Source organism: Lithobates pipiens, unplaced genomic scaffold (genome assembly GCF_037356315.1).
Source record: "Lithobates pipiens isolate NorthernLeopardFrog02 unplaced genomic scaffold, aLitPip1_a1.2 Scaffold_3, whole genome shotgun sequence".
Taxonomy (NCBI): domain Eukaryota; kingdom Metazoa; phylum Chordata; class Amphibia; order Anura; family Ranidae; genus Lithobates; species Lithobates pipiens.
This window is the reverse complement of record NW_027507790.1, coordinates 89,107,047-89,131,181: the sequence shown is the minus strand read 5'-3', so window position 1 is coordinate 89,131,181 and position 24,135 is coordinate 89,107,047. Positions and strand designations below refer to the sequence as shown.

The following is a 24,135-nucleotide window of genomic DNA, read 5'->3' as shown; positions in this document are numbered from 1 at the left end:
CATAGATATAATTCTGCTCCCCTGGCTCTATGACATTGTTATGAGGCTCTTCATGATACATCGGCCACTGTGTGAACACATTCTCCTGGCAGTATGCTGTTGGGAAGAAGTCCTGTGGTGGCTGCTGAATCTGGTAGCCAAAGTCATAGATATAATTCTGCTCCCCTGGCTCTATGACGTTGTTATGAGCCCCTTCATGGTACATCGGCCACGGTGTAAACGCATTCTCCTGGCAGTATGCCGTTGGGAAGAAGTCCTGTGGTGGCTGCTGAATCTGGTAGCCAAAGTCATAGATATAATTCTGCTCCCCTGGCTCTATGACGTTGTTATGAGCCTCTTCATGGTACATCGGCCACGGTGTGAACGCATTCTCCTGGCAGTATGCTGTTGGGAAGAAGTCCTGTGGTGGCTGCTGAATCTGGTAGCCAAAGTCATAGATATAATTCTGCTCCCCTGGCTCTATGACGTTGTTATGGGCCTCTTCATGGTACATCGGCCACGGTGTGAACACATTCTCCTGGCAGTATGCTGTTGGGAAGAAGTCCTGTGGTGGCTGCTGAATTTGGTAGCCAAAGTCATAGATATAATTCTGCTCCCCTGGCTCTATGACATTGTTATGAGCCTCTTCATGGTACATCGGCCACGGTGTAAACACATTCTCCTGGCAGTATGCCGCTGGGAAGAAGTCCTGTGGTGGTTGCTGAATCTGGTAGCCAAAGTCATCGATATAATTCTGCTCCTCTGGCTCTTTTAGGTTCATATGAGCCTCCTCATAATCCATTGGCCAGGGTGTGAAGAGATTCTCCTGTCTGACTGCTGGTAATGGCTGAAGAGAGACCATTTGCTCTGCCAATTGTTGAAGAGCCGCCTTATAATGGTTCTCCATTGGATTCGGTACTGGTCCATGGATGTTCAGTGGTAATATTGGAGACCAGTCAATTGGTTCCTCCTTCTGACACTCACTGTCATTACTACAGTCAGCAAAATGAGGCTTCTTCTCTGGCGATAATGGTGGAGGTGAAAATAAGTCCATTGGTGACATCTTCAGACCGTCGCTCATGAATGAAAATCCTGTGAAATACTCCTGCTCATATGGTGATATTGGAGCCTCCCAGTCCAGGTAGTTGATAAATTCATTCAATGGCATGCTGTTGTTTGATGGTTCCTCACAAATCTAGAAAGAGAAAAAGACATTCATTACTGCTTCTAATTGATACAGAGAATGGTAACAAAGTATGGTGAACCCCACCCCCAAAGTGCAGCAGATTTCACCAAGTAGGCTCCTTCCACCCTAGCTCCCTCTAGTGGTCAGATAACATACACAATAATTATCTCCAATAATGAATAGAAATCATTCAGACCCTACCGTATGATTATATAGTGATCACAAATTCATAGACAGGTCTGAAAAGTCAGTTTAAAGCAAATTTCTTAGATGGTGAAGAGCCTGCTGCTGAAAATCTCCCCTCCCCGTCCAATGTCTTTGGACTCTATTATCTGTATACTTACTGGTTCGGATTCAGGTGGCATTGCTACCTTTTTTCGCTCTAACTCTGCCCAGTCGATGGTCTTGAAGAACGGATGGCTCCTGATGTCACTGACTAGATGGTTTCGGCCCTCTTGGTCTTTCCAGAGAAGCTGTAATGAAGAATGAAATATATGAGAATGAAATATAATGAGATGCTGCATGACCAATAACAATATCTGAGCAATAGAGGAGCCTGAGGCTCGCTGTAACTTACCTTAACTAAGAGGTTATGGAGGTCAGGGTCCATACCCTCCTCATAATCTGGCTCCATTTCAATAATATTCCTCTTTATTTGTTCCCAGTTCTCCATGGTGTAGAAGGAATGTTTCCCAAACGCCATCTCATATACTATGACTCCAAGGGAGAAATAGTTAACCATGCTGAAATAATACATTTTTTGCAAGACCTGTAGAAACATAAGAGAAAGAGGGATGAGCACATTGTCAGACCAGGCAGAGGACAGAGATGACAACATAGTGACATATGTGATGTATAAAGCTCATGCATGACTAAAATTGCAGTAAAACGGCATCAAACTGAAGTGGAGCTTGCGAATATTGGAGGTGGGGCTTAAACAGCATGTATAGTCAAAACCCCCTTCTTTTTTTTTTTTTTAACATGTCGGATAAAATAGAAAGGGATTAAACACTCTGGGGCTTTGCCTAGAGGTGCCCTTTAATTGCCCCATTTAAAGTAGGTGGATGAAGATATACTGACCCCAATAGCTCAATTTTCACAAGCGCTCCCCATGTTAAAGAGGAGAAGGGAAACAGTGGGTGAGCAGTTACTGGAGGTTTTACCCCATTCATATGTGTGAAATGGGCCAGGCAGATGAATCCATCTACACTCGGCCTCAATGTCCCCTACAAAGAAGCCCCAACACTGCTCCATGACTCAGAACTTCCCAGCTTTTGCTTGGGATATTGTTCTAGCCTGGAAAGCCATTAAAAGCAACCAGGGCACCAGTGGAGACATTCTCTATTTAGTGGAAGTGGAGCACCCCTTTATCTCTTCTCCATATCCAACCATAATAATGGGTATATCTTGATAAATTTTATAATTAAATCTGATATCAGGAGGATACTTACTTCTGGGGCCATGTAGATTGGTGTCCCTGTATGTTCGTTACTTCTCTTAGTCTTGGTGACTCCCTTCGCTGACAATCCAAAATCCGCAACTCTGGCGTGGCCAGAGTTGTCTAAGAGAATGTTTTCTGGCTTCAGATCTCTGTGAACGATCTCTTTGTCGTGCAGGAATTGCAGGCCGCAAATAATTTCCGCTGTTAGGTTTCTGATGGAGAGAGAAATACATGGATTAGCATCAAAAATCATCACGCACCAGTTAATGGTAAAGATAAAGTGACTTCTCCCTATAGTACATAGAGGTATAGATGGATGGGATCAGCTGGAGGGGCCTGGATAGGTCACTGCCTGTTCTCAGTGGTCAGCCTCCCCGACTCCAAAGTGACCCTGACATCAAACTTACCTTAAGGCAGGGGTGTCCAAACTTTTTTCAAAGAGGGCCAGATTTGATGAAGTGAACATGCACGAGGGCCGACCATTTTGCCTGACATTCTTTGAACCATTAAAAATCGGTCTAAGTGTGTTTGTTCGAACACTAATACACGGCCCAACAAGAATTCTCTTGCCTTTGTGGCTGTGTGTGTTGAAGAGATGAGCTTGGGCGTGTTATTTGGATATACCGTATTTATTGGCGAATAAGAGGGAAGTTTCAGGGAAAAAAAACTTGAAATTTTAAATAAAAAACTCTGAAGCAAAATAAGGGTCAGTGCCCATCTGCGCTCCCACCATTGCCAGGAATGCACCCACCATTGCCAGGAATGCACCCACCATTAACCAGGAATGCAGCCACCATTAGCCAGGATTTCAGCCACCATTAGCCAGGATTTCAGCCACCATTAGCCAGGATTTCAGCCATCATTAGCCAGGAATGCAGCCACCATTGCCAGGATTTCACTCACTCTTAGCCAGGAATGCAGCCACCATTAGTCAGGAATGCAGCCACCATTAGCCAGGATTTCACTCACTATTGCCAGGAATGCAGCCACCATTGCCAGGATTTCACTCACTATTGCCAGGAATGCAGCCACCATTAGCCAGGATTTCACTCACTATTGCCAGGAATGCAGCCACCATTGCCAGGATTTCACTCACTATTAGCCAGGAATGCAGCCACCATTGCCAGGATTTCACATACTATTGCCAGGAATGCAGCCACCATTGCCAGGATTTCGCTCACTATTAGCCAGGAATGCAGCCACCATTGCCAGGATTTCACTCACTATTTCCAGGAATGCAGCCACCATTGCCAGGATTTCACTCACTATTAGCCAGGAATGCAGCCACCATTGCCAGGATTTCACTCACTATTAGCCAGGAATGCAGCCACCATTGCCAGGATTTCACTTACTATTGCCAGGAATGCACCCACCATTGCCAGGATTTCACATACTATTGCCAGGAATGCAGCCACCATTGCCAGGATTTCACTCACTATTGCCAGGAATGCAGCCACCATTGCCAGGATTTCACATACTATTGCCAGAAATGCAGCCACCATTGCCAGGATTTCACATACTATTGCCAGGAATGCAGCCACCATTGCCAGGATTTCACATACTATTGCCAGGAATGCAGCCACCATTGCCAGGATTTCACATACTATTGCCAGAAATGCAGCCACCATTAGCCAGGATTTCACTCACTATTGCCAGGAATGCAGCCACCATTGCCAGGATTTCACTCACTATTAGCCAGAAATGCAGCCACCATTGCCAGGATTTCACTCACTATTGCCAGGAATGCAGCCACCATTGCCAGGATTTCACTCACTATTGCCAGAAATGCAGCCACCATTGCCAGGATTTCACATACTATTGCCAGGAATGCAGCCACCATTGCCAGGATTTCACTTACTATTGCCAGGAATGCACCCACCATTGCCAGGATTTCACATACTATTGCCAGGAATGCAGCCACCATTGCCAGGATTTCACTCACTATTGCCAGGAATGCAGCCACCATTGCCAGGATTTCACATACTATTGCCAGAAATGCAGCCACCATTGCCAGGATTTCACATACTATTGCCAGGAATGCAGCCACCATTGCCAGGATTTCACTCACTATTGCCAGGAATGCAGCCACCATTGCCAGGATTTCACATACTATTGCCAGGAATGCAGCCACCATTGCCAGGATTTCACTTACTATTGCCAGGAATGCACCCACCATTGCCAGGATTTCACATACTATTGCCAGAAATGCAGCCACCATTGCCAGGATTTCACTCACTATTGCCAGGAATGCAGCCACCATTGCCAGGATTTCACTCACTATTGCCAGGAATGCAGCCACCATTAGCCAGGATTTCACATACTATTGCCAGAAATGCACCCACCATTGCCAGGATTTCACTTACTATTGTCAGGAATGCACCCACCATTGCCAGGATTTCACATACTATTGCCAGGAATGCAGCCACCATTGCCAGGATTTTACTCACTATTGCCAGGAATGCAGCCACCATTGCCAGGATTTCACATACTATTGCCAGAAATGCAGCCACCATTGCCAGGATTTCACATACTATTGCCAGGAATGCAGCCACCATTGCCAGGATTTCACATACTATTGCCAGGAATGCAGCCACCATTGCCAGGATTTCACTCACTATTGCCAGGAATGCAGCCACCATTGCCAGGATTTCACATACTATTGCCAGGAATGCAGCCACCATTAGCCAGGATTTCACTTACTATTGCCAGGAATGCAGCCACCATTGCCAGGATTTCACTCACTATTGCCAGAAATGCAGCCACCATTGCCAGGATTTCACATACTATTGCCAGGAATGCAGCCACCATTGCCAGGATTTCACTTACTATTGCCATGAATGCACCCACCATTGCCAGGATTTCACTCACTATTAGTCAGGAATGTACTTACCATTGCCATCAGTGCAGCCTTGGAGGAGACATGGAGGGGGCTGGACGAGCGCCAAAGAACAGGAGAATCTCCTGTTTTCACAGCGGCCTCTTTAAGAGAAAGTCCCGCCTCCTTTGATGGACAGAACAGTCGTCCAATGGCGGAGATGGGACTTCCTATTACAGAGGCTGCAGTGTAAACAGGAAATACTCCTGTGTGCACAGCGCTCGTACAGCCTCCTATCTCCAATGCAGCCAGACTATATATCTTTTGTGGCCCCGGCGCTGGGAGATCGTCGGGGGCCACAAAAGATATATATGTTTAGATTACCAGGCGGGCCGTTCAAAACTGGACCGCGGGCCGCGATTGGCCCGCGGGCCGGACTTTGGACATGCCTGCCTTAAGGTGTCCAGAGGAAGTGGAGCTGAATTTCTTATCAGGTCAGAGAGATCTCCTCCGCTCAGGTACTCCATAACAAAGGCCAGATGGTTCTGTGAAAATAGGAAAAACAGGTTACGTTATAGACATTGAAGTTTTCACTTTGTGAAGGAATATATGAAGACACGCACACCAGCAGAGAGTGCAGTGTGGCATCTTTACTAAATGCTTCCTGGGGAGGAACTCAGGAAACCCGGACAGAGAAGAATATTAGACCGCCATTGCCCGAAGACCTTTACCACAATACTAGTTTTGTCTGGTTGTTATGGTGGCCCAATGATTTCTATATTTTGGCTTCCCATCCTGGAAGATGTATGTCGATCAGGAGTTCTGACTTCTCCTGCCTTGCCAGTTGTAGACGTGCTCTGACTCAGTGACTCAAAGTTTTAAGGCCAGAGATAGCCAGGCAACTAGTAATGTCTGAAGTCAGTAATGGCGGCCTCTCAGTATGTGGTTTCTTGAAGGAAAGCCTCTACTCTGTACAGTTTAGGTCACTAAGCTCCAGCCTTGAAGGAAGCACTCTAGAGACTTCTTTCACCTTTACTGCATTGCCCTGATCTACAGCCAGAGCCCTCAGAAGAACCTGATGTGGGACACAAGTTAAGCTTTCTTCTGCCTCCTCCAATTCAGCACTTAGTGCCTGAAGGACTAGATGACAGGTCTCAACACTGTCATGAATAAATGAACAAATGAAATACTTGTATAGCGCACAATGCGAACTGAATCGCCTCTAGGCGCCTCATCTCATGGGGCAGGGGGATGCTTAGCCATGTGTAAGTTTTGACTCCCAAAAAAAGTCACCATTTGCATAACTATTGTAGGGGGTCTGGATCAATGGTGGAGCGCAGTACAGGAAAGAGAAGAAGAAATTGGGAGATTAAAAGACTTACGTTTGTTTGGAAAGATCCATAAATATGGGTGATGTATGGGCACTCTCTGCCTTCTTCAAGAATCCATCTTTCTGTGAGTGCCATGTAGGGTCCAAATCTCAGTAGTTTTCTCTTTGAGATGAACTTCACCGCCAGCTTTTGGTCAGTGGCTGGATGGGTGGCCAACACCACTTTCCCAAAGCTCCCCTCTCCAAGTTCCTTATGGAAGGTGAAGGTTTCAGCATATGGTTTCCTAATACTGCAGGATGGGACCAGTTCAGATGTCTTCTTGTTCATGGTGGGGATGGATGAAGATGAACTCCACACAGACATTTTGTCTCCAAGATATGAAGGAACCAAAGGTGATGACTCACTTATTTTGCACTTTGGAGGTTGTTGTTGCTTTATGAAGTTGGCAAATGATGCCCAAAATTTGTTTTCAACCTCACCATTAGAAGGAGTGAGTGAATTTTGCTGGTTCTTATTAACTGTATCCAGTTTAATCTCACTGGTAGATGGAACCAGTGCAGTTTGCTCACCCTCAATGGTAGATGGGGAGACTGCACTTGGTTGGTCCTCCACAGTCATAGCCAGTGTTGCCTTATTGTCACTGGTGGATGAAACCAGTGCAGTTTGCTCACCCTCAATGGTAGATGGGGAGACTGCACTTGGTTGGTCCTCCACAGTCATAGCCAGTGTTGCCTCATTGTCACTGGTGGATGGAACCAGTGCAGTTTGCTCACCCTCAATGGTAGATGGGGAGACTGCACTTGGTTGGTCTTCCACAGTCATAGCCAGAGTTGCCTCGTTGTCACTGGTGGATGAAACCAGTGCAGTTTGCTCGCCCTCAATGGTAGATGGGGAGACGGCACTTGGTTGGTCCTCCACAGTCATAGCCGGTGTTGCCTCATTGTCACTGGTGGATGAAACCAGTGCAGTTTGCTCACCCTCAATGGTAGATCGGGAGACTGCACTTGGTTGGTCCTCCATAGTCATAGCCGGTGTTGCCTCGTTCTCACTGGTGGATGGAACCAGTGCAGTTTGCTCACCCTCAATGGTAGATGGGGAGACTGCACTTGGTTGGTCTTCCACAGTCATAGCCGGTGTTGTTGGCTCTCTGTCACTGGTGGATGGAACCAGTGGGTTGTCCTCCCCCTCCAAGGTGGGGGTGGTGACACTGGGAGATGATGGATCATGATCTCCTGGAGAGAGAAAACATTTTTTTTTAATTCTTTCTGTTTTATAATATACAAATCTTTAGACATTAAAATATATTTTCTTATTGTGCATTTATAGCTTCTATATATACATAGACACCCCTCCCCCCGGGGGTTCATTCTCAGCTCTTGGCTTTAAAGTGCTTTAAAAAGCCCACATAACGTCCCTAACAGCTATTCACCCCCCAAATGTCATGATTTCTACCAAGAGATACCAATCCTAATGTGATATCTCACTGGGCTGAGATCTCGGTGCCAAAGACCACTGATCTTCTACAGGGGGAGCCCATTGTGGTTTATTATGTATCCAGCCTGTGCTGCCTGTTTAGTAGTCCTTGTTTTGTAATGATGCTTCCTCTCAACTCAATGTCATCATTCTGCTAAATCCTAAATAATAATGATCCCAGTATTCTGTATTTATTTATTTATTTATTCTCTATATTATTACATTAGTTATGCAGCAAGGGTGCGATTTGAACTAATATATATATATATATCTCATCCATATCTATCTCCATATATTACACACATTACACATGCTGGATGTGCCTTTACAGTGTGTGTGTGTATATATATATATATATATATATATATATATATATATATATATATATATATAGTAACCAACGTTTAAAAATGTCAGTTTTATCACGGTTGCGTGTAGAGGTTTCTTTTTATTAAATTACTTTTTTTTTTTTTATTAAATGGTCAAAAATGTATCTCCATTAAAAACACCTGTAAACGAAACTTGGCTAAATGCGAGTTACTACGATTACAGACTGTTATGGCATTTGGCATTTCAAATTCCTCTGAACATCCGTCCTGAATACATTATTATTATTATTATTTTTTGCTTTCCAATAAATACTTCTAAAACTGAACTGCCTAGAAAGGACTATAAGGCCCCTTTCACACTGGGGCGGTTTTCAGGCGTTACAGCACTAAAAATAGCACCTGTGTAGCGCCTGCCGGCCCCTTTCACTCCAGTGTGAAAGCCGGAGGGCTTTCACACTGGAGTGGTGCGCTAGCAGGACGGTGAAAAAAGTCTTGCTAGCCGCATCTTTGGAGCGGTGAAGGAAGCGGTGTATTCACCGCTCTTAAACTGTTCCTAACCATTGAAATCAATGGGACAGCGCGACTATACCGCCGGCAAAGCGCTGCTGCAGCGGCGCTTTGCGGGCAGTTTTAACCTTTTTTCGGCCGCTAGCGGGGGTTAAAACCACCCCGCTAGCACCCGCAGACCGCCGCTAGAACGACGGTAAAGCGCCGCTAAAAATAGCAGTGCTTTACCGCCGACGGCCGCACCGCCCCAGTGTGAAAGGGGCCTAAAGGTCCCCGTGTACATGTACTGATAAGAGAACATAGAGAAGAGTTCAGGGACAGCTGAGAAAAAAAAACACCCAACTGATCCTAAACGTCTGTTTACCAGCAGCAGTGTACATGAAGTCTGCAAGGCTTTATTTATTTAAATTTTTTTTTTTTAATTATATAATTTTTTTTTTTTTTTGATCATTGCCATCATCATTCTTCTAAATAATAATGATCCCTGTATCTGTTTTTATTACATTAGTTATAAAGAAGAGTTCTCTCTGTCATATGACCTGGGCTCGCTTTTAACTGACAAATGAAAAAAAAAAAAATTATATATATGGAACCCCAGAGAATTAAATGGTGGTGGTTGCCATATTTTACATCACACGATATTCGTACAGCTGTTTATTAAGTGCAAATTTTCAGGGAAAAATACACTTAAATGAATTTTAGTGCACAAATATCACATAATACCTATTATATTTTTTATTTTTAAATATGAGACATGAGGTTGAGATGAGTAAATAGATACCCAGAAAGTCAAGATTTAACAATTGTATAAAACATGGGTTGCGCTAACTCTTTAAATTCCACCTCTAGCGGCCGGCAGCAAAAAAACGGGAAATTCAATTTCCCGGGACAAACTGAATTTCCCGGGACAAATGTCCTAATCCCGGGAATGTCCCGGGAAATTCGGGACAGTTGGCAACTATGGTATACGGGGCATAACACAGTGCCATATCTGATCAAGTATACGGGGCATAACGCGGTGCCGTTTCCAAATGCGTATATGGGGCATAAAGCGGTGCCGTATCCAATCGTGTATATGGGGCATAACGCGGTGCTGTATCCAATTGGGTATACGGGCCATTAGAAGAGCTGAGAATACTTTGCGTTTGTCAGTTCCATGGAGAGGCTGGAAGGCCATGACTTAGATAATGGGAGTATGATAAGGAACACAGTGCAGCCATTGTGCAGTACAGCTCCAGGACAGGGAACTCCTCACTCCGCTCCCCACCTGTGCTGGCCCTTTAACGCCGCCGTCCGCTTCCTGTCGCGCATGCGCACTACGCTTCTGCGCTTGTCATCATGGCGGCGCGGGGCCATGTGCAGGATCCCAACGATAGGAGGCTCCGACCTATCTACGGTGAGAGACCGGGGGGTGGGGAGGACCGCTGGGCACGGGGCGGCCGGTGTCGGTAGTGAAGGGCTCGGTAGTGGCGGGGCGGTAGGTAGGCCCGGCACCGGAGGAGACAGTAGAGCCGATGAATGGCTGGCCGGGCGGGGTGATCCGGGGCCTGGCATGCCGTGCTCGGATCTCTATGGTTGTAGATGAGCCGGATCTGTAGGCTGTCATAATATCACCATAGCAGGGGGGCACACAGGGCCATGGAGGTGTATACATGGGGGGGGCGGCACACAGGGCCATGGAGGTGTATACATGGGGGGGGGGGCACACAGGGCCATGGAGGTGTATACATGGGGGGGGGGGGGCACACAGGGCCATGGAGGTGTATACATGGGGGGGGGGGGCACACAGGGCCATGGAGGTGTATACATGGGGGGGGGGGGGCACACAGGGCCATGGAGGTGTATACATGGGGGGGGGGGGCACACAGGGCCATGGAGGTGTATACATGGGGGGGCACACAGGGCCTTGGAGGTGTATACATGAGGGGGGGCACACAGGGCCATGGAGGTGTATACATGAGGGGGGGGCACACAGGGCCATGGAGGTGTATACATGGGGGGGGGGGGGTACACAGGGCCATGGAGGTGTATACATGGGGGGGGGGGGGCACACAGGGCCATGGAGGTGTATACATGGGGGGGGGGCACACGGGGCCATGGAGGTGTATACATGGGGGGGGGCACACGGGGCCATGGAGGTGTATACATGGGGGGGGGGGCACACGGGGCCATGGAGGTGTATACATGGGGGGGGGGCACACGGGGCCATGGAGGTGTATACATGGGGGGGGGCACACGGGGCCATGGAGGTGTATACATGGGGGGGGGGGCACACGGGGCCATGGAGGTGTATACATGGGGGGGGGGCGGCACACGGGGCCATGGAGGTGTATACATGGGGGGCACACGGGGCCATGGAGGTGTATACATGGGGGGGGGGGCACACGGGGCCATGGAGGTGTATACATGGGGGGGGGGGCACACGGGGCCATGGAGATGTATACATGGGGGGGGGGGGGCACACGGGGCCATGGAGGTGTATACATGGGGGGGGGGCACACGGGGCCATGGAGGTGTATACATGGGGGGGGGGCCACACGGGGCCATGGAGGTGTACACTGTATACATGGGAGGGGGCACACAGGGCCATGGAGGTGTACACTGTATACATGGGAGGGGGCACACAGGGCCATGGAGGTGTACACTGTATAAATGAGGGGGGAGGCAGGGAAGCATTGGCACAATTTTCAGGTGGTATGGCCCTAAAAACAGCCCCGCTGACACTTTCAGTAGCTTGACCAAATCATATGACACATTCCCATAGTTCCTTGGTGTCAGGTCACTCATGAGTAGTTTTCTGCACTGGAAGAACCACGGTCACTACTGGGACACAGAAAATAGGGGTCCGTGTTCACACAAATGTCACTGGCACACAGAGGATCTCCAGAGTGGGCCCAGAGCTTTCATCAGCGATCACATTGTTACCGCAGATTGCAACTCTTGTGTGACACGCCAGGTGAAGGGGTCCTGCGTGACTTCGAAGTGTTGCAATCTGCTGTAACGATGTGAGCTCTGATTAACCACTTCCGGACCTCCCCTCGCATTTATACTGTATATATACTTCGACACAAAGTCACGGACCTGGACGTGAGTCGCACCCCACTGGCGATCAGCTCCCGCTGTGATTGGATACTGCGGGAGCCAATTAACAGACCCACCAATCGTTTTGGGGCAGAAAGAACTAGGGTCTGCCTGTGTCGCCGTTCTGTGATAGAAGACAGAGATCTTGTTTTCCTGCTAAGCAAGAACACTGATCTCTGTCTTCATACAGTAGAAGCACACCCCCTGTTAACCCCTTCCCTGTCAGTACAGTTACAGTGCATATTATTTAGCATTGATCACTTGATGTCACTGCTCCCAAAAAAGTGTCACTTAAAGAGGTTGTAAACCTCCAAAAAAAAACCTGCAAGACAAAGGCATAATGAGCTAGTGTGTATCGCATACTAGCTCATTATGAAATAATTACCTTAGAACGATGCCGTGAATTGACGCTGGCAACGCCGTTCACGTGGCCTGCAGGTTTCCCCGCGTTACTTCCAGGTTCAAGGGCTCCGGTGCTTTAATTGGCCAGAGCCGCGATTACATCACTCCTGCACATGCACGCCGCGGGTCACAGCTCAGGCCCTGAACAATGGCATGAGCGGGCCGTTCCTTCAGTTCGCATGCGCTGATGAGGTCGGTGGCAACATATATAGTAAATCTCTCCTAAACAGTGCAAGTTTAGGAGATATTTACGGTACCTATAGGTAGCCTTATTATAGGCTTACCAGTGGGTACAATTAAAGAAGACTTTACTTTCTCTTTAAGCTGCATACACACTATACAACTTTTTTGTTCCATTTCCTTTAGATTTACCTTCAACTATGTAATGCAAGGGCCTGCCTGATTGCATACAAAATGAAAATGTTTAGACGTGACCTAATATTATATGGTTTTGGTAAATCTAAAGGAAAAAATCTGAAGAAAAATTTTATAGTGCGTGTTCAGCTTTAGTGTCCAATTTGTCCGTCGTAATCCCGCTATAGGTCGCTGACCGCCACCATTACTAGTATAAATAAAAATTCCATTAACCTCCCTAGCGGTGATCCCGAGTCTGGCTCGGGTTGGGATTTTAGGTCCACAAGCGGTAACCCCGAGCCAGACTCGGGATCGCATCGCTGGATACAGGGAGGACACGGAGAAGTTACTTGCCTTGTCCCCTGGATCCAGCGATGTCCTCCGCGCTGTGTGATCGAGCTGTCCTCTGCTTGATTCACACAGTGCCCGAGTGCCACCGAGCTCCGTTCCCTGCGACGTTACGGCGCACGGGAGCGTAGATCGGCGCCAAATTCAAAAAAGTAAAAGTACACAAAACACACAGTACTGTAATCTTACAGATTACAGTACTGTATAAAAAAAATACACACCCCCTTTGTCCTTTGTGGTCTGTGCAGTGCCCTGCATGCACTTTTATATTATACTGTTTTTTTTTATGGCTGGAATTTGGTGATTGTCCATAGCAACCAGAAAGTGTCCACTTTTCAGTGTTTTAGGATTTGATTACATTATTGAATAATTTTTATTATTTATTATACTATAAACTTTATCATACCCGGGATGTCTGCTAGACTCTGGTTTGAACAGATTTAAAGAGGAAGTAAACCCTCATGGGTTTACTTCCTCTTTCATTCCCTGCAAAGATAAAGCATAATGGACTACTATGCATCGAATATTAGTCCATTATGTGTCACTTACCTGACAAAGGAGCCAGCGAAGTCATCGCTGTCCCCTGTAGTCCGGCGCATCCATCTTCTCGGTGGGATCTGGCAGCTCCGCTGCTATCATTCGGCGAAGCCGCGATGACGTCACTCCCGTGTATGCGCACGGGAGCCGACACGCGTGGCATCTCCGTCGTTGACGTGCCGCGCTCAGTAGACAGTGGTGCCTGTCTTCGGGCAAATATCTCCTAAACCATATAGATTTAGGAGATATTTCTTGGACCTACAGGTAAGCCTTAATCTAGGCTTACCTGTAGGTCAAAGTTGGTTGTAAGGGTTTACAACCACTTCAAGAGAGTTATTCCTAAGAATTACAGGACTACAATATAAAACGCCAAATTTCCATGCAAAATAATTGTACTGCTTTCAGCACCTAAAACCAGAACGAATCATACCGCCAGGGAGGTGAAAAAAAAATCCCAGTTTGTAGATGCTATAACTTTTGTGCAAACCAATACAAATCGGCCTAAATTGATTAAGAAATTCTATTTTTTTTTTTTAAATCCTTATACATTAAAATTTTCTTTAATTGGATGTGTTTTATAGCAGAAAGTAAAAAAAAAAAAAAAAAACAGAGGTGATCAAATACCACCAAAAGAAATCTCTATTTGTGGGGAAAAAAAGGACTTCAATTTTATTTGTACGGTGTCGCTCGACTGCAATTGTCAGTTAAAGTAACGCCTGGTCATTAAGGGGGGGGGGGGGGTAAACCTTCTGGAGCTGAAGTGATTAAAGCTCTGCACCCACTCTGGAGATCCTTGGTGTGCTGGTGATATTCTCTTGCTCTGACTTGACACAGATCCAGCCGTTGGTCACTACAGCTGCCATTTATGTGCACAGACATTTCTACAGGAATGTGTGAGTTGGGATTAGTGCATTGGATGTTACTTTGTTACTTTAACACACTAAAATACACGCATGCTCCTATGGTATCGCAAAATACAGGAAGGGGTCGCACATCACTGTACGGCAGTGCAACGCCCCATGCCGCTATATGGTGACATGAAAGGTGTCACTTTGTGCATGTCAATTAAAAGGTTCTGCCTGCACAGCGTCATTCACAGGGCTCTGTGAATGAATAATATACAAGTCCCTTCTGTCACCAAGGCAGCTGGCTTGTAGTTAACGGTGGACTATGAGGGTGCTGGTGAGTGCGATCGTAGTCAATTCACGAGTCTTCCAACTTTCCAATACAGAGGTATAAACTGAAAGCTGGAGGACATGTCTGCAGGAGCCTGACATTGCACTCACCATCCACTGATTTGCTGGTGTAATGGGCTACTAGGGGATAAAATCATAAATTAAATTTTTTTATTGTTTTCCTGCAAAAGTACGTGCATTTATTTTATTTTTACTTGGCCTTTAGCCTCAGGTTCACACTAGATTGCGAATAGATTCCACACTGCATCCAAATCGCAACCCGCTCATAACGACACCCCCGCAATCAGTTAGCAAAACACATTGCGATTTGCAGAATTGGATTTCATGGGAGTTTGGTGTGAATGCAGTGCGATTTGAGCCATACACATCCATGGCTCAGATTGCACCCCAGAGACATGCGCCTGTGACATCACCAGTTGCTACCAAAGTAAATATCTCCTAAACTGTGCATGTTTAGGGGCCCTTTACCTACCGGTAAGCTTTATTATAGGCATAAATACAGCTGCTACCCCCTCCCCTCTTGTCACTGATTGTCCAGGATGCTGATGGGCTCCTGGCAACTGGTAATGCTGACAGTGGGCAGAGCCTTATGGATAAGCTGAGGTTCCCAGTCAGGTCCACGTTCTCCTTGTCATAGGCAGTGGGCAGATTCTAGAGCCAGTATCACTGTCTTTTGGCTATGGATCCGCCTACTGTCAGTCACAAGGGGAGCCGGTCTGATTGGGAGCTAGTGTCCTCCAATCCCCATCAGGCTCCACCCACCCAGGTACAATAATCCTCGGCCACTGTGCTGTATGTGATGGGTGCAACTCAGAGGGAGCTCAGCAGCTGAACCCAGGATGGAGTGTTTAACCACTTCAATACAGGGCACTTTTGCCCAGACCAATTTTGAGCTTTCAGCACTGTCGCACTTTGAATGACAATTGCGCGGTCATGCTACACTGTACCCAAATGAAATTTTTATCATTTTTTTCCCACAAATAGAGCTTTCTTTTGGTGGTATTTGATCACCTCTACGTTTTTTATTTTTTGTGCTACAAATAAAAAAATACAGAAAATTTTGAAAAAAAAAATGTTTTTTGTTTCAGTTTCAAAACTTTGTAAATAAGTACGTTTTCTCCTTCACTGATGGGCACTGATGGGGCTACACTGATGTGGCACTGATAAGGCGGCACTGATGAGGTGGCATTGATGGGCACGGATGGGCACTGATAGCTGGCACGGATGAGCGGCACAGATGGGCACGGGTGGGCACTCATAGGCGGCATTGGTGATATACTGTACTAATGGATGCCATTTAGTGCCAAACAATAATGCATGCCAATCAGTGATGCCCATTGTGGGCACTGATTGGCATCCATTGTGGGCACTGATTGGCATCCATTGTGCTGACTGGCATCCCTGGTGGTCTAGGGAGGATTACCTTTTCCCTGGTGGTCTGGTGGCGTCCCTGGTGGTCCAGTGTGGGCATCCTCGGGGGGGGCTGTGCTGATAATCGATCAGCACAGACCCCCCCTGTCAGAGGAGCAGCTGATCGGCTCTCCTCTACTTGCGTCTGACAGACGCGAGTGAGGAAAAGCCGATCACCGGCTCTTCCCATTTACACTGTGATCAGCCGTGATTTGACACGGCTGATCACGTGGTAAAGAGTCTCAGTCGGAGACTCTTTACCGAGATCGTAGTTGCCGGGTGTCAGACTGACACCCCGCAACAACGATCGACGCGATGCGTGCAGCGGCTCATAATCCTGATCACGTCATATGACGTCCGATCAGGATTATGAAACCACTTTGCCACCGTCATTTTGTAATAGGGCGGGCGGCAAGTGGTTAACAGGTGTGGGATTTTAGGGCAAGGACTGACATTTGTCATGGAGAGACACAATGGCATTCTGAATGATTGTAGAGCCTATTATGAATTCCCCAGAATAGGAGATCTTTATGTAAGATGAGGCTGTGTTTAATATAAATCTCAAAATCTGGTGTGCTTACAAAACACCAAAAAATAATACCCAACATTCAGTCCCCATTTACACCATTGGCTGATGCACAACAGGTGGATGACCATTATTTTCTATGGGGCTCAGTCACACCTCTACACTTCTTTTCTGTGCAGTCTTAGGCCTCATACACATGGTTTGATTGTGTGTCCAGGATTTTTGTCTAGCATGCTAACTATCCGCAAATTGTTGTTTGACAAACACAAACATAGTGACGTACTATGAGAGTATAAAGAGAGAGTTAATTTCTCAAGTGCCACCCTTTGGGCCCCTTATGCTGATTTTGTGTTAGTAGAATTTTGGTGAGCGTTGATTCGCGATCGTACAAAACAAATGTCTTTTAAAATACGTTTGGTATAACTGTATCAGTATCGCCAGTAAAACAGCTTCATTATTATCTCATTAAAACGGAGTTCCACCCAAAAGCGGAACTTCCGCTTTAAGCGCTCCCCGCTCCCTGACATGCCACCATTTTGCATGTAATTTCTTTTGGGGGGGGGGTGTAACCTTTTTTTTTTTTTTTTTTTTTTTTTTTTCATTGGACTTCCTGTCCCGCTTCCTAACTTTGGCCACCTGGGTGACGACTCCTCTCGCCCTAGAAAGCCCCCTGCCAGCAATCTTCTGGGACAAAACTCAGGGCCCAGAAGATCGGCTGGCCAGTAGGAGAGAGCAGCGTGACTCGCACATGCGCAGTGTGCGCCTGGCTGTGAAGCCATAAGCTGTCATGGTCGGGTGCCCACAGTTACCATGACTGCGCCGAGGAGAGGGAGAGGAGCTAGCCTCCGGCGGCCACATCGCTGGAACAGGTAAGTGTCAGTTTATTAAACGTCAGCAGCTATGCTTTTTGTAGTTGCTGACTTTTAATAAACTGAACGGGTGGAACTCTGCTTTAAAGAAAATGAGAATGTGCGCTGCATTTTGACATTTCATCAGTCGCCGCGTCACCAATGTTAATTCTAGATTAGGAATAGTAGTTTATAAGACCAAACTCTTCCCAGTCGTTCCCTGATTCCGAGCATGCCTGTTTGTAGTGACTTTTGTGTGACGATTTCTCTACTGACCATCTGAAAATCAGATGTTGAATTCACATCCGACAAATTTTATAGCCTGCTCATCCAGCTTTTGTCTGATGTAAAAGTCAAATCGGCTGTCGAATGCACCGTACTAACGATCCCAAAATCCACAGACAGCTTGTCTTAGGAATTTTCTCTTCTGATTTTCATATCATGTGTTCACAGCTCAAGCACCTGGTGTGTGAACCACAAGTGGTGCGGTGGTACGGGTCTTTCAGGGCTAAAACAAGCAGTGAGGAGGCAACATAACACCATCTCACTGCTTGTCAAACACCCTCTGAAATGTGATACACCACTGATTATTCTTCAGAGGGCAGTGCCACTGTAAAGAAGCTTGAAGAGCCAATCTCCCAAGGCTGAGCCTTCCAGCTAGCAGTGAAAGCTATGTGGGTCACGGACACTTGGCCTCCTCCATTCAATACAATTTTTGATTGTTTTTATTTTGCTGTGGTTTCATTTTGCAGTTGGGAATAGGCTTGAGGTTACATACTATAAAGCCCCGTACACACGAGAGAACTTATGTCCGACAGACTTCCAAAGGAGTTCTGCCGGAGTTTTCGACTGAGCGGACTTGACCACACACAATCACACTAAACTCCGACGGATTCGAACGTGATGACGTACGACTGGACTCGAATAAGGAAGTTCATAGCCAGTAGCCAATAGCTGCCCTAGCGTCGGTTTTAGTCCGTCGGAGGGACCGGGTCCGGCGGAGTTTCGTCTGAAAAATTTGAAGCATGTTCCATATTCTAAAGTCCGTCAGACTTTTGCGAATCAAAAGTCCGTTGCAGCCCACACACGATCGAATAGTCTGACGGAATCATTCCGTCGGACTTTGGATGTTCAAAAGTCCGCTCGTGTGTACGCGGCATAAGATCTTCTATGAAAGCCCAGTACTCTCTGTGCATAGGGTGCATGGTAGTGTTGGACTAAACGCTCTTTCAAATTTTTGAATGAAACTTTTGGCCTTTTAAACACATGCTGTTCGTTTTATAAATATTTATATAGTCATTTATTACAGCTTTGAGCTGCTGAAATCAGTTTGATTAGTTTTTAACATTGGGGTTTATTTACTAAAAGGCAAGTGCACTCGCTGTAGATCTGAGGTAGAGGTCGACCGATATGGGTTTTTCTCTGGCCGATGCCGATATTTAGAAATCATGGCGGCCGATAGCCGATATATGATGCCGATTTTTTTTTTTTTTTTTTTTTTTTTTTTTTTTTTTTTTTTTTTTTTGGGCTGATATGTTAGGCTGATTTTATTTTATTTATTTTTTTTTTTCCTTTTTTATTTTTTTTTTTTTAATCCCCCTTGATCTAACACACCTTTCCCACTGGGGCGTTTTTCAGGCGCTTTTGGGCTAAAAATAGCGCCTGTAAAATGGCTCCCCTGCAGTCTGTGTGAAAGACAGAGTGCTTTCACACTGAGGCAATGCGCTGGCAGGATCTTAAAAAAAAAAGTCCTGCAAGCAGCACGTTTGGAGTGGTGTATACCGCTCCTCCACCACTCCTGCCCATTGATATGAATGGGCACCACTGCCGAAGCGCATGCAATGCGATTTGGCAGCAGTGCTTCATGGGCGCATTTAACCTCTTCCTTGGCCGCTAGCTGGGTTATATGTGCCCCACTAGCCAAATAGCACCGCTAAAATGATGGTAAAGAGCCGCTAAAACTTGCGTTTTACCATCAACGCCTACCCGCTCCAGTGTGAAAGCAACTTCATAAGTGATACAGAAAATTTCTTACATTTAAACATTTATTAAACAAAACAAAACCCCCAATCAGTTTACTTGTATGTATGATTTAGATAAAAAAAAAAAAAAAAAAAAAACCTATATATTAAATAAAAACAGGTAGTCAAAACTTTTGGACGAAAAAAAAAATGGGCTAACTTTACTGTTTTTATTTTATTTTTTAAATAGTGTATTTTTTTCCTAAAAAAAAATGCATTTGAAAGACCTCTGTGCAAATGCCGTGTGACATAAAATATTGCAACAACCGCTATTTTATTCCCTAGGATCTCTGCTAAAAAAATATATATCATTTTTGGGGGGTCTAAGTGATTTTCTGGCAGAAAATACAAGATTTTTACTTGTAAGCAACAAGTGTCAGAAAAGATTTAGTCTTTAACCACTTTCAGACCGGACCATTTTGCTGGTAAATGACCAGAGGTCTTTTTACACTTTGGCACTGCGCTGCTTTAACTGGTAATTGCGCGGTCATGCAATGTTGTACCCAAACAAAATTTGCGTCCTTTTCTTCCCACAAATAGAGCTTTCTTTTGATGGTATTTGATTGCCTCTGCGATTTTTATTTTTTGCGATATAAACGTAAAAAGACCGCAAATTTTGAAAAAAAATGATATTTTCTACTTTTTGTTATTAGAAAAATCCAATAAACTCAATTTTAGTCATACATTTAGGCCAAAATGTATTCAGCCACATGTCTTTGGTAAAAAAAAGTCAATAATTGTATATTTATTGGTTTGCGCAAAAGTTGTCACATCTACAAACTAAGGTACGTTTTCTGGAATTTACGCAGCTTTTAGTTTACGACTGCCTATCTCATTTCTTGAGGTGCTAAAATGGCAGGGCAGTACAAAACCCCCCCAAATGACCCCATTTTGGAAAGTAGACCCCCTAAGGAAATTGATAAGAGGCATGTTGAGCCCATTGAATATTTTATTTTTTTGCCTCAAGCGATTGAATAATGACAAAAAAAATTTTTTTTTTTTTTTTTTTTTACACAAAGTTGTCACTAAATGATATATTGCTCACACATGCTATGGGCGTATGTGAAATGAAACCCCAAAATAAATTCTGCTGCTTTTCCTGAGTACGGGGATACCACATATGTGGGACTTTTTGGGAGCCTAGCCGCGTACGGGGCCCCGAAAACCAAGCACCGCCTTCAGGCTTTCTAAGGGCGTAAATTTTTGAGTTCACTTCTCACTACCTATTACAGTTTTGAAGGCCATAAAATGCCAAGATGGCACAAAACCCCCACAAATGACCCCATTTTAGAAAGTAGACACCCCAAGCTATTTGCTGAGAGGCATGTTGAGTCCATGGAATATTTTATATTTTGCCACAAGTTGCGGGAAAATTACAAACTTTTTTTTTTTTTTTTCACAAAGTTGTCACTAAATGATATATTGCTCACGCATGCCATGGGCATATGTGAAATGACACCCCAAAATAAATTCTGCTGCTTCTCCTGAGTACGGGGATACCACATATGTGGGACTTTTTGGGAGCCTAGCCGCGTACGGGGCCCCGAAAACCAAGCACCGCCTTCAGGCTTTCTAAGGGCGTTACAGTTTTGAAGGCCATAAAATGCCAAGATGGCACAAACCCCCCCCCAAATGACCCCATTTTGGAAAGTAGACACCCCTAAATTTAGGGGTACACTAGTGAGACTAGGTAATAAATGGCGGGTGCCCTGAAACTATAAAAAAATAACTAACCAACCAGCGTCACCTGTAACAGTTATATGGTGATCACTGGTGAAAGGGTTAACTAGGGGCAATCAGGGGGCTTTATGCGGTAGTATATGGGGGTCCCTGGTGCTATAAAAAGCTGCGGCGAACCTAAATACCTGCCTAACTAGCGTCACCTGTGACACTAATGCAGCGATCAGAAAAACGATCGCTTATTAGGCTGGGTTCACACTGGAGCGATGCGGGAACGCCACGAATGCGCGGCGGGTTCCCGCATCGCATGCCTCCCGGCGGCAGTTCACACTGCCCTATGCGAACTGCTGGGAGTGTCAGTGAAATGTTACTGACACCCCCAGATCAGTTCGCATATCGCAGTGCGATCTGCAAACTTGGATCGCATGGTGTGAACGCCCATGCGATCTGATTCTGCTGCGGACCAAAAAAAGGGTCCCGTGCGAGTTTGCGGCGGGTGCGACACGAATTCAGCCATACTATCTGTATAGCTGAACTCGAATCGCACAGAGATCGGATGTGATTTGCACTGCGGTGCGAATCACATCCGTTCTCATAAACCGCTGCAATGTGAACCCAGCCTTAGTGACACTGGCGACGGGGGGTGATCACGGGGTTAAACCTTTATTGGGGGGGTTAGGGGGGTACCTTAGAACTAAAGGGGGCTAACCCTAACTGCCCTAACAGTTATTAGTCACAAATGACACCCGCCGGGTGATCAGGGGGTTAAACCTTTATTAGGTAATAAATGGCGGGTGCCCTGAAACTATAAAAAAATAACTAACCAACCAGCGTCACCTGTAAGTTATATGGTGATCACTGGTGAAAGGGTTAACTAGGGGGCAATCAGGGGGCTTTATGCGGTAGTATATGGGGGTCCCTGGCGCTATAAAAAGCTGCGGCGAACCTAAATACCTACCTGCCTAACTAGCGTCACCTGTGACACTAATACGGCGATCAGAAAAATGATCGCTTATTAGGCTGGGTTCACACTGGAGCGATGCGGAAACGCCGCGAATCCGCGGCGGGTTCCCGCATCGCATGCCTCCCGGCGGCAGTTCACACTGCCCTATGCGAACTGCTGGGAGTGTCAGTGAAATGTTACTGACACCCCCAGATCAGTTCGCATATCGCAGTGCGATCTGCAAACTCGGATCGCATGGTGTGAACACCCATGCGATCCGATTCTGCTGCGGGCCAAAAAAAGGGTCCCGTGCGAATTTGCGGCGGGTGCGGCGGGTGTGGCGGGTGCGGCGAATGGCTGAACTCGAATCGCACAGAGATCGGATGTGATTTGCACTGCAGTGCGGTGCGAATCACATTCGTTCTCATAAACCGCTGCAATGTGAACCCAGCCTTAGTGACACTGGCGACGGGGGGTGATCATGGGGTTAAACCTTTATTGGGGGGGTTAGGGGGGTACATTAGAACTAAAGGGGGCTAACCCTAACTGCCCTAACATTTATTACAGTCACAAATGACACCAATGCAAAAAAAAAAAAAAAAATTACATTGGTGTCACTGTGACTGGGGGGCAGGGGTAATTGGGGGGTGATCGGGGGGTAAAGGGGGGGTGTGAGTGTGCCTGGCATGTTCTACTGTGTGTGTAGAGTGTTGGTGCAACTCTCCGATCCGCTTTCCTCCGTGTCGGAACGAAAAATACCGACACGGAGGAGAGAATACATCACTTCCTCTCCTGTGTTTACATTACAGGAGAGGAAGTGATGTCACGGGGGATTTCTATTCGTCGGGAGCGATCGCGAGGGGGTGGCCATGAATGAATGGCCGTCCCCTCGTCCGGGATCGCTCCCGAACGAATACCGACCGCCGCAGGCACCGGGCGGGGGCCCGATCGGGCCCCCGACCCGCGGGAGGCAAGGGACGTACATGTAAGCCCTTATGCCTGCCCGTGCCATTCTGCCGACGTACATCGGCGTGCGGCGGTCGGCAACTGGTTAAATGGTTAAACTGAGAACTTCTACACACAGAGATGACTTCATTCATTCAAGTGTAAACATTGTATCATTTAGTTATTTTCTTGGCAGCCTGCCCAGAGAGGAGGAAAGGGTTGCTATGACGACTCAGGCAACTTACACTGACTGAAATGACTTCTGTAATAGAAAAGTCCCGCTGTAGTTCTAAATCGGCTTTTTATCAGCTCAAATCGGCCGATGCCGATTATTTAAAAAACGGCAAATATCGGCCGATATATCGGCCGGCTGATATATCGGTCGACCTCTAATCTGAGGGGGACATGCAAGGAAAATAAAAAACAGCGTTTTAGCTTGCATATGTTTGGATGATAAAATCGGCAGAGCTTCCCCTCATTTCAGATCTACCCCTCAGATTTACAGCGACAGCATTTCCAAGTGCACTTTAAGTGCAGAGTGGATTTGCCTTTAGTATATCAACCCCCATTGTGTCATAAACGCTTGTGGATGGAATGTAACTCTGGCTTGGTGAGTGTTCTATATTGAGAAAATGCTGCTGTCCTCACTTCTTGGAAACAGGTGGCACACATGGCTAGTTTTTGTATATTTCTTGACTGGTGGTGGAGGTGAAATCTGCATGCTCATTCCAGGCTCCTCTTAATGACTTTGTGTTCATTCTGAAGACCTTTTGCTGCTACGAT

The 24,135-nt window shown here is 46.2% G+C and overlaps 1 protein-coding gene across 2 annotated transcripts in view; it reads left to right on the top strand.

Annotated features, from left to right (window-relative positions):
* The first annotated feature begins 10,319 nt into the window (after positions 1-10,319).
* Positions 10,320-24,135, top strand: part of NAA25 (N-alpha-acetyltransferase 25, NatB auxiliary subunit) — a 95,413-nt gene continuing 81,597 nt past the window's right edge. For both annotated transcript variants that reach the window (XM_077462030.1, XM_077462028.1), the window contains exon 1: positions 10,320-10,457. In XM_077462030.1, coding sequence (XP_077318156.1) covers positions 10,400-10,457 — 58 coding nt within the window. In that variant the 5' untranslated portion in view covers positions 10,320-10,399. The remainder of the gene's footprint in view (positions 10,458-24,135) is intronic.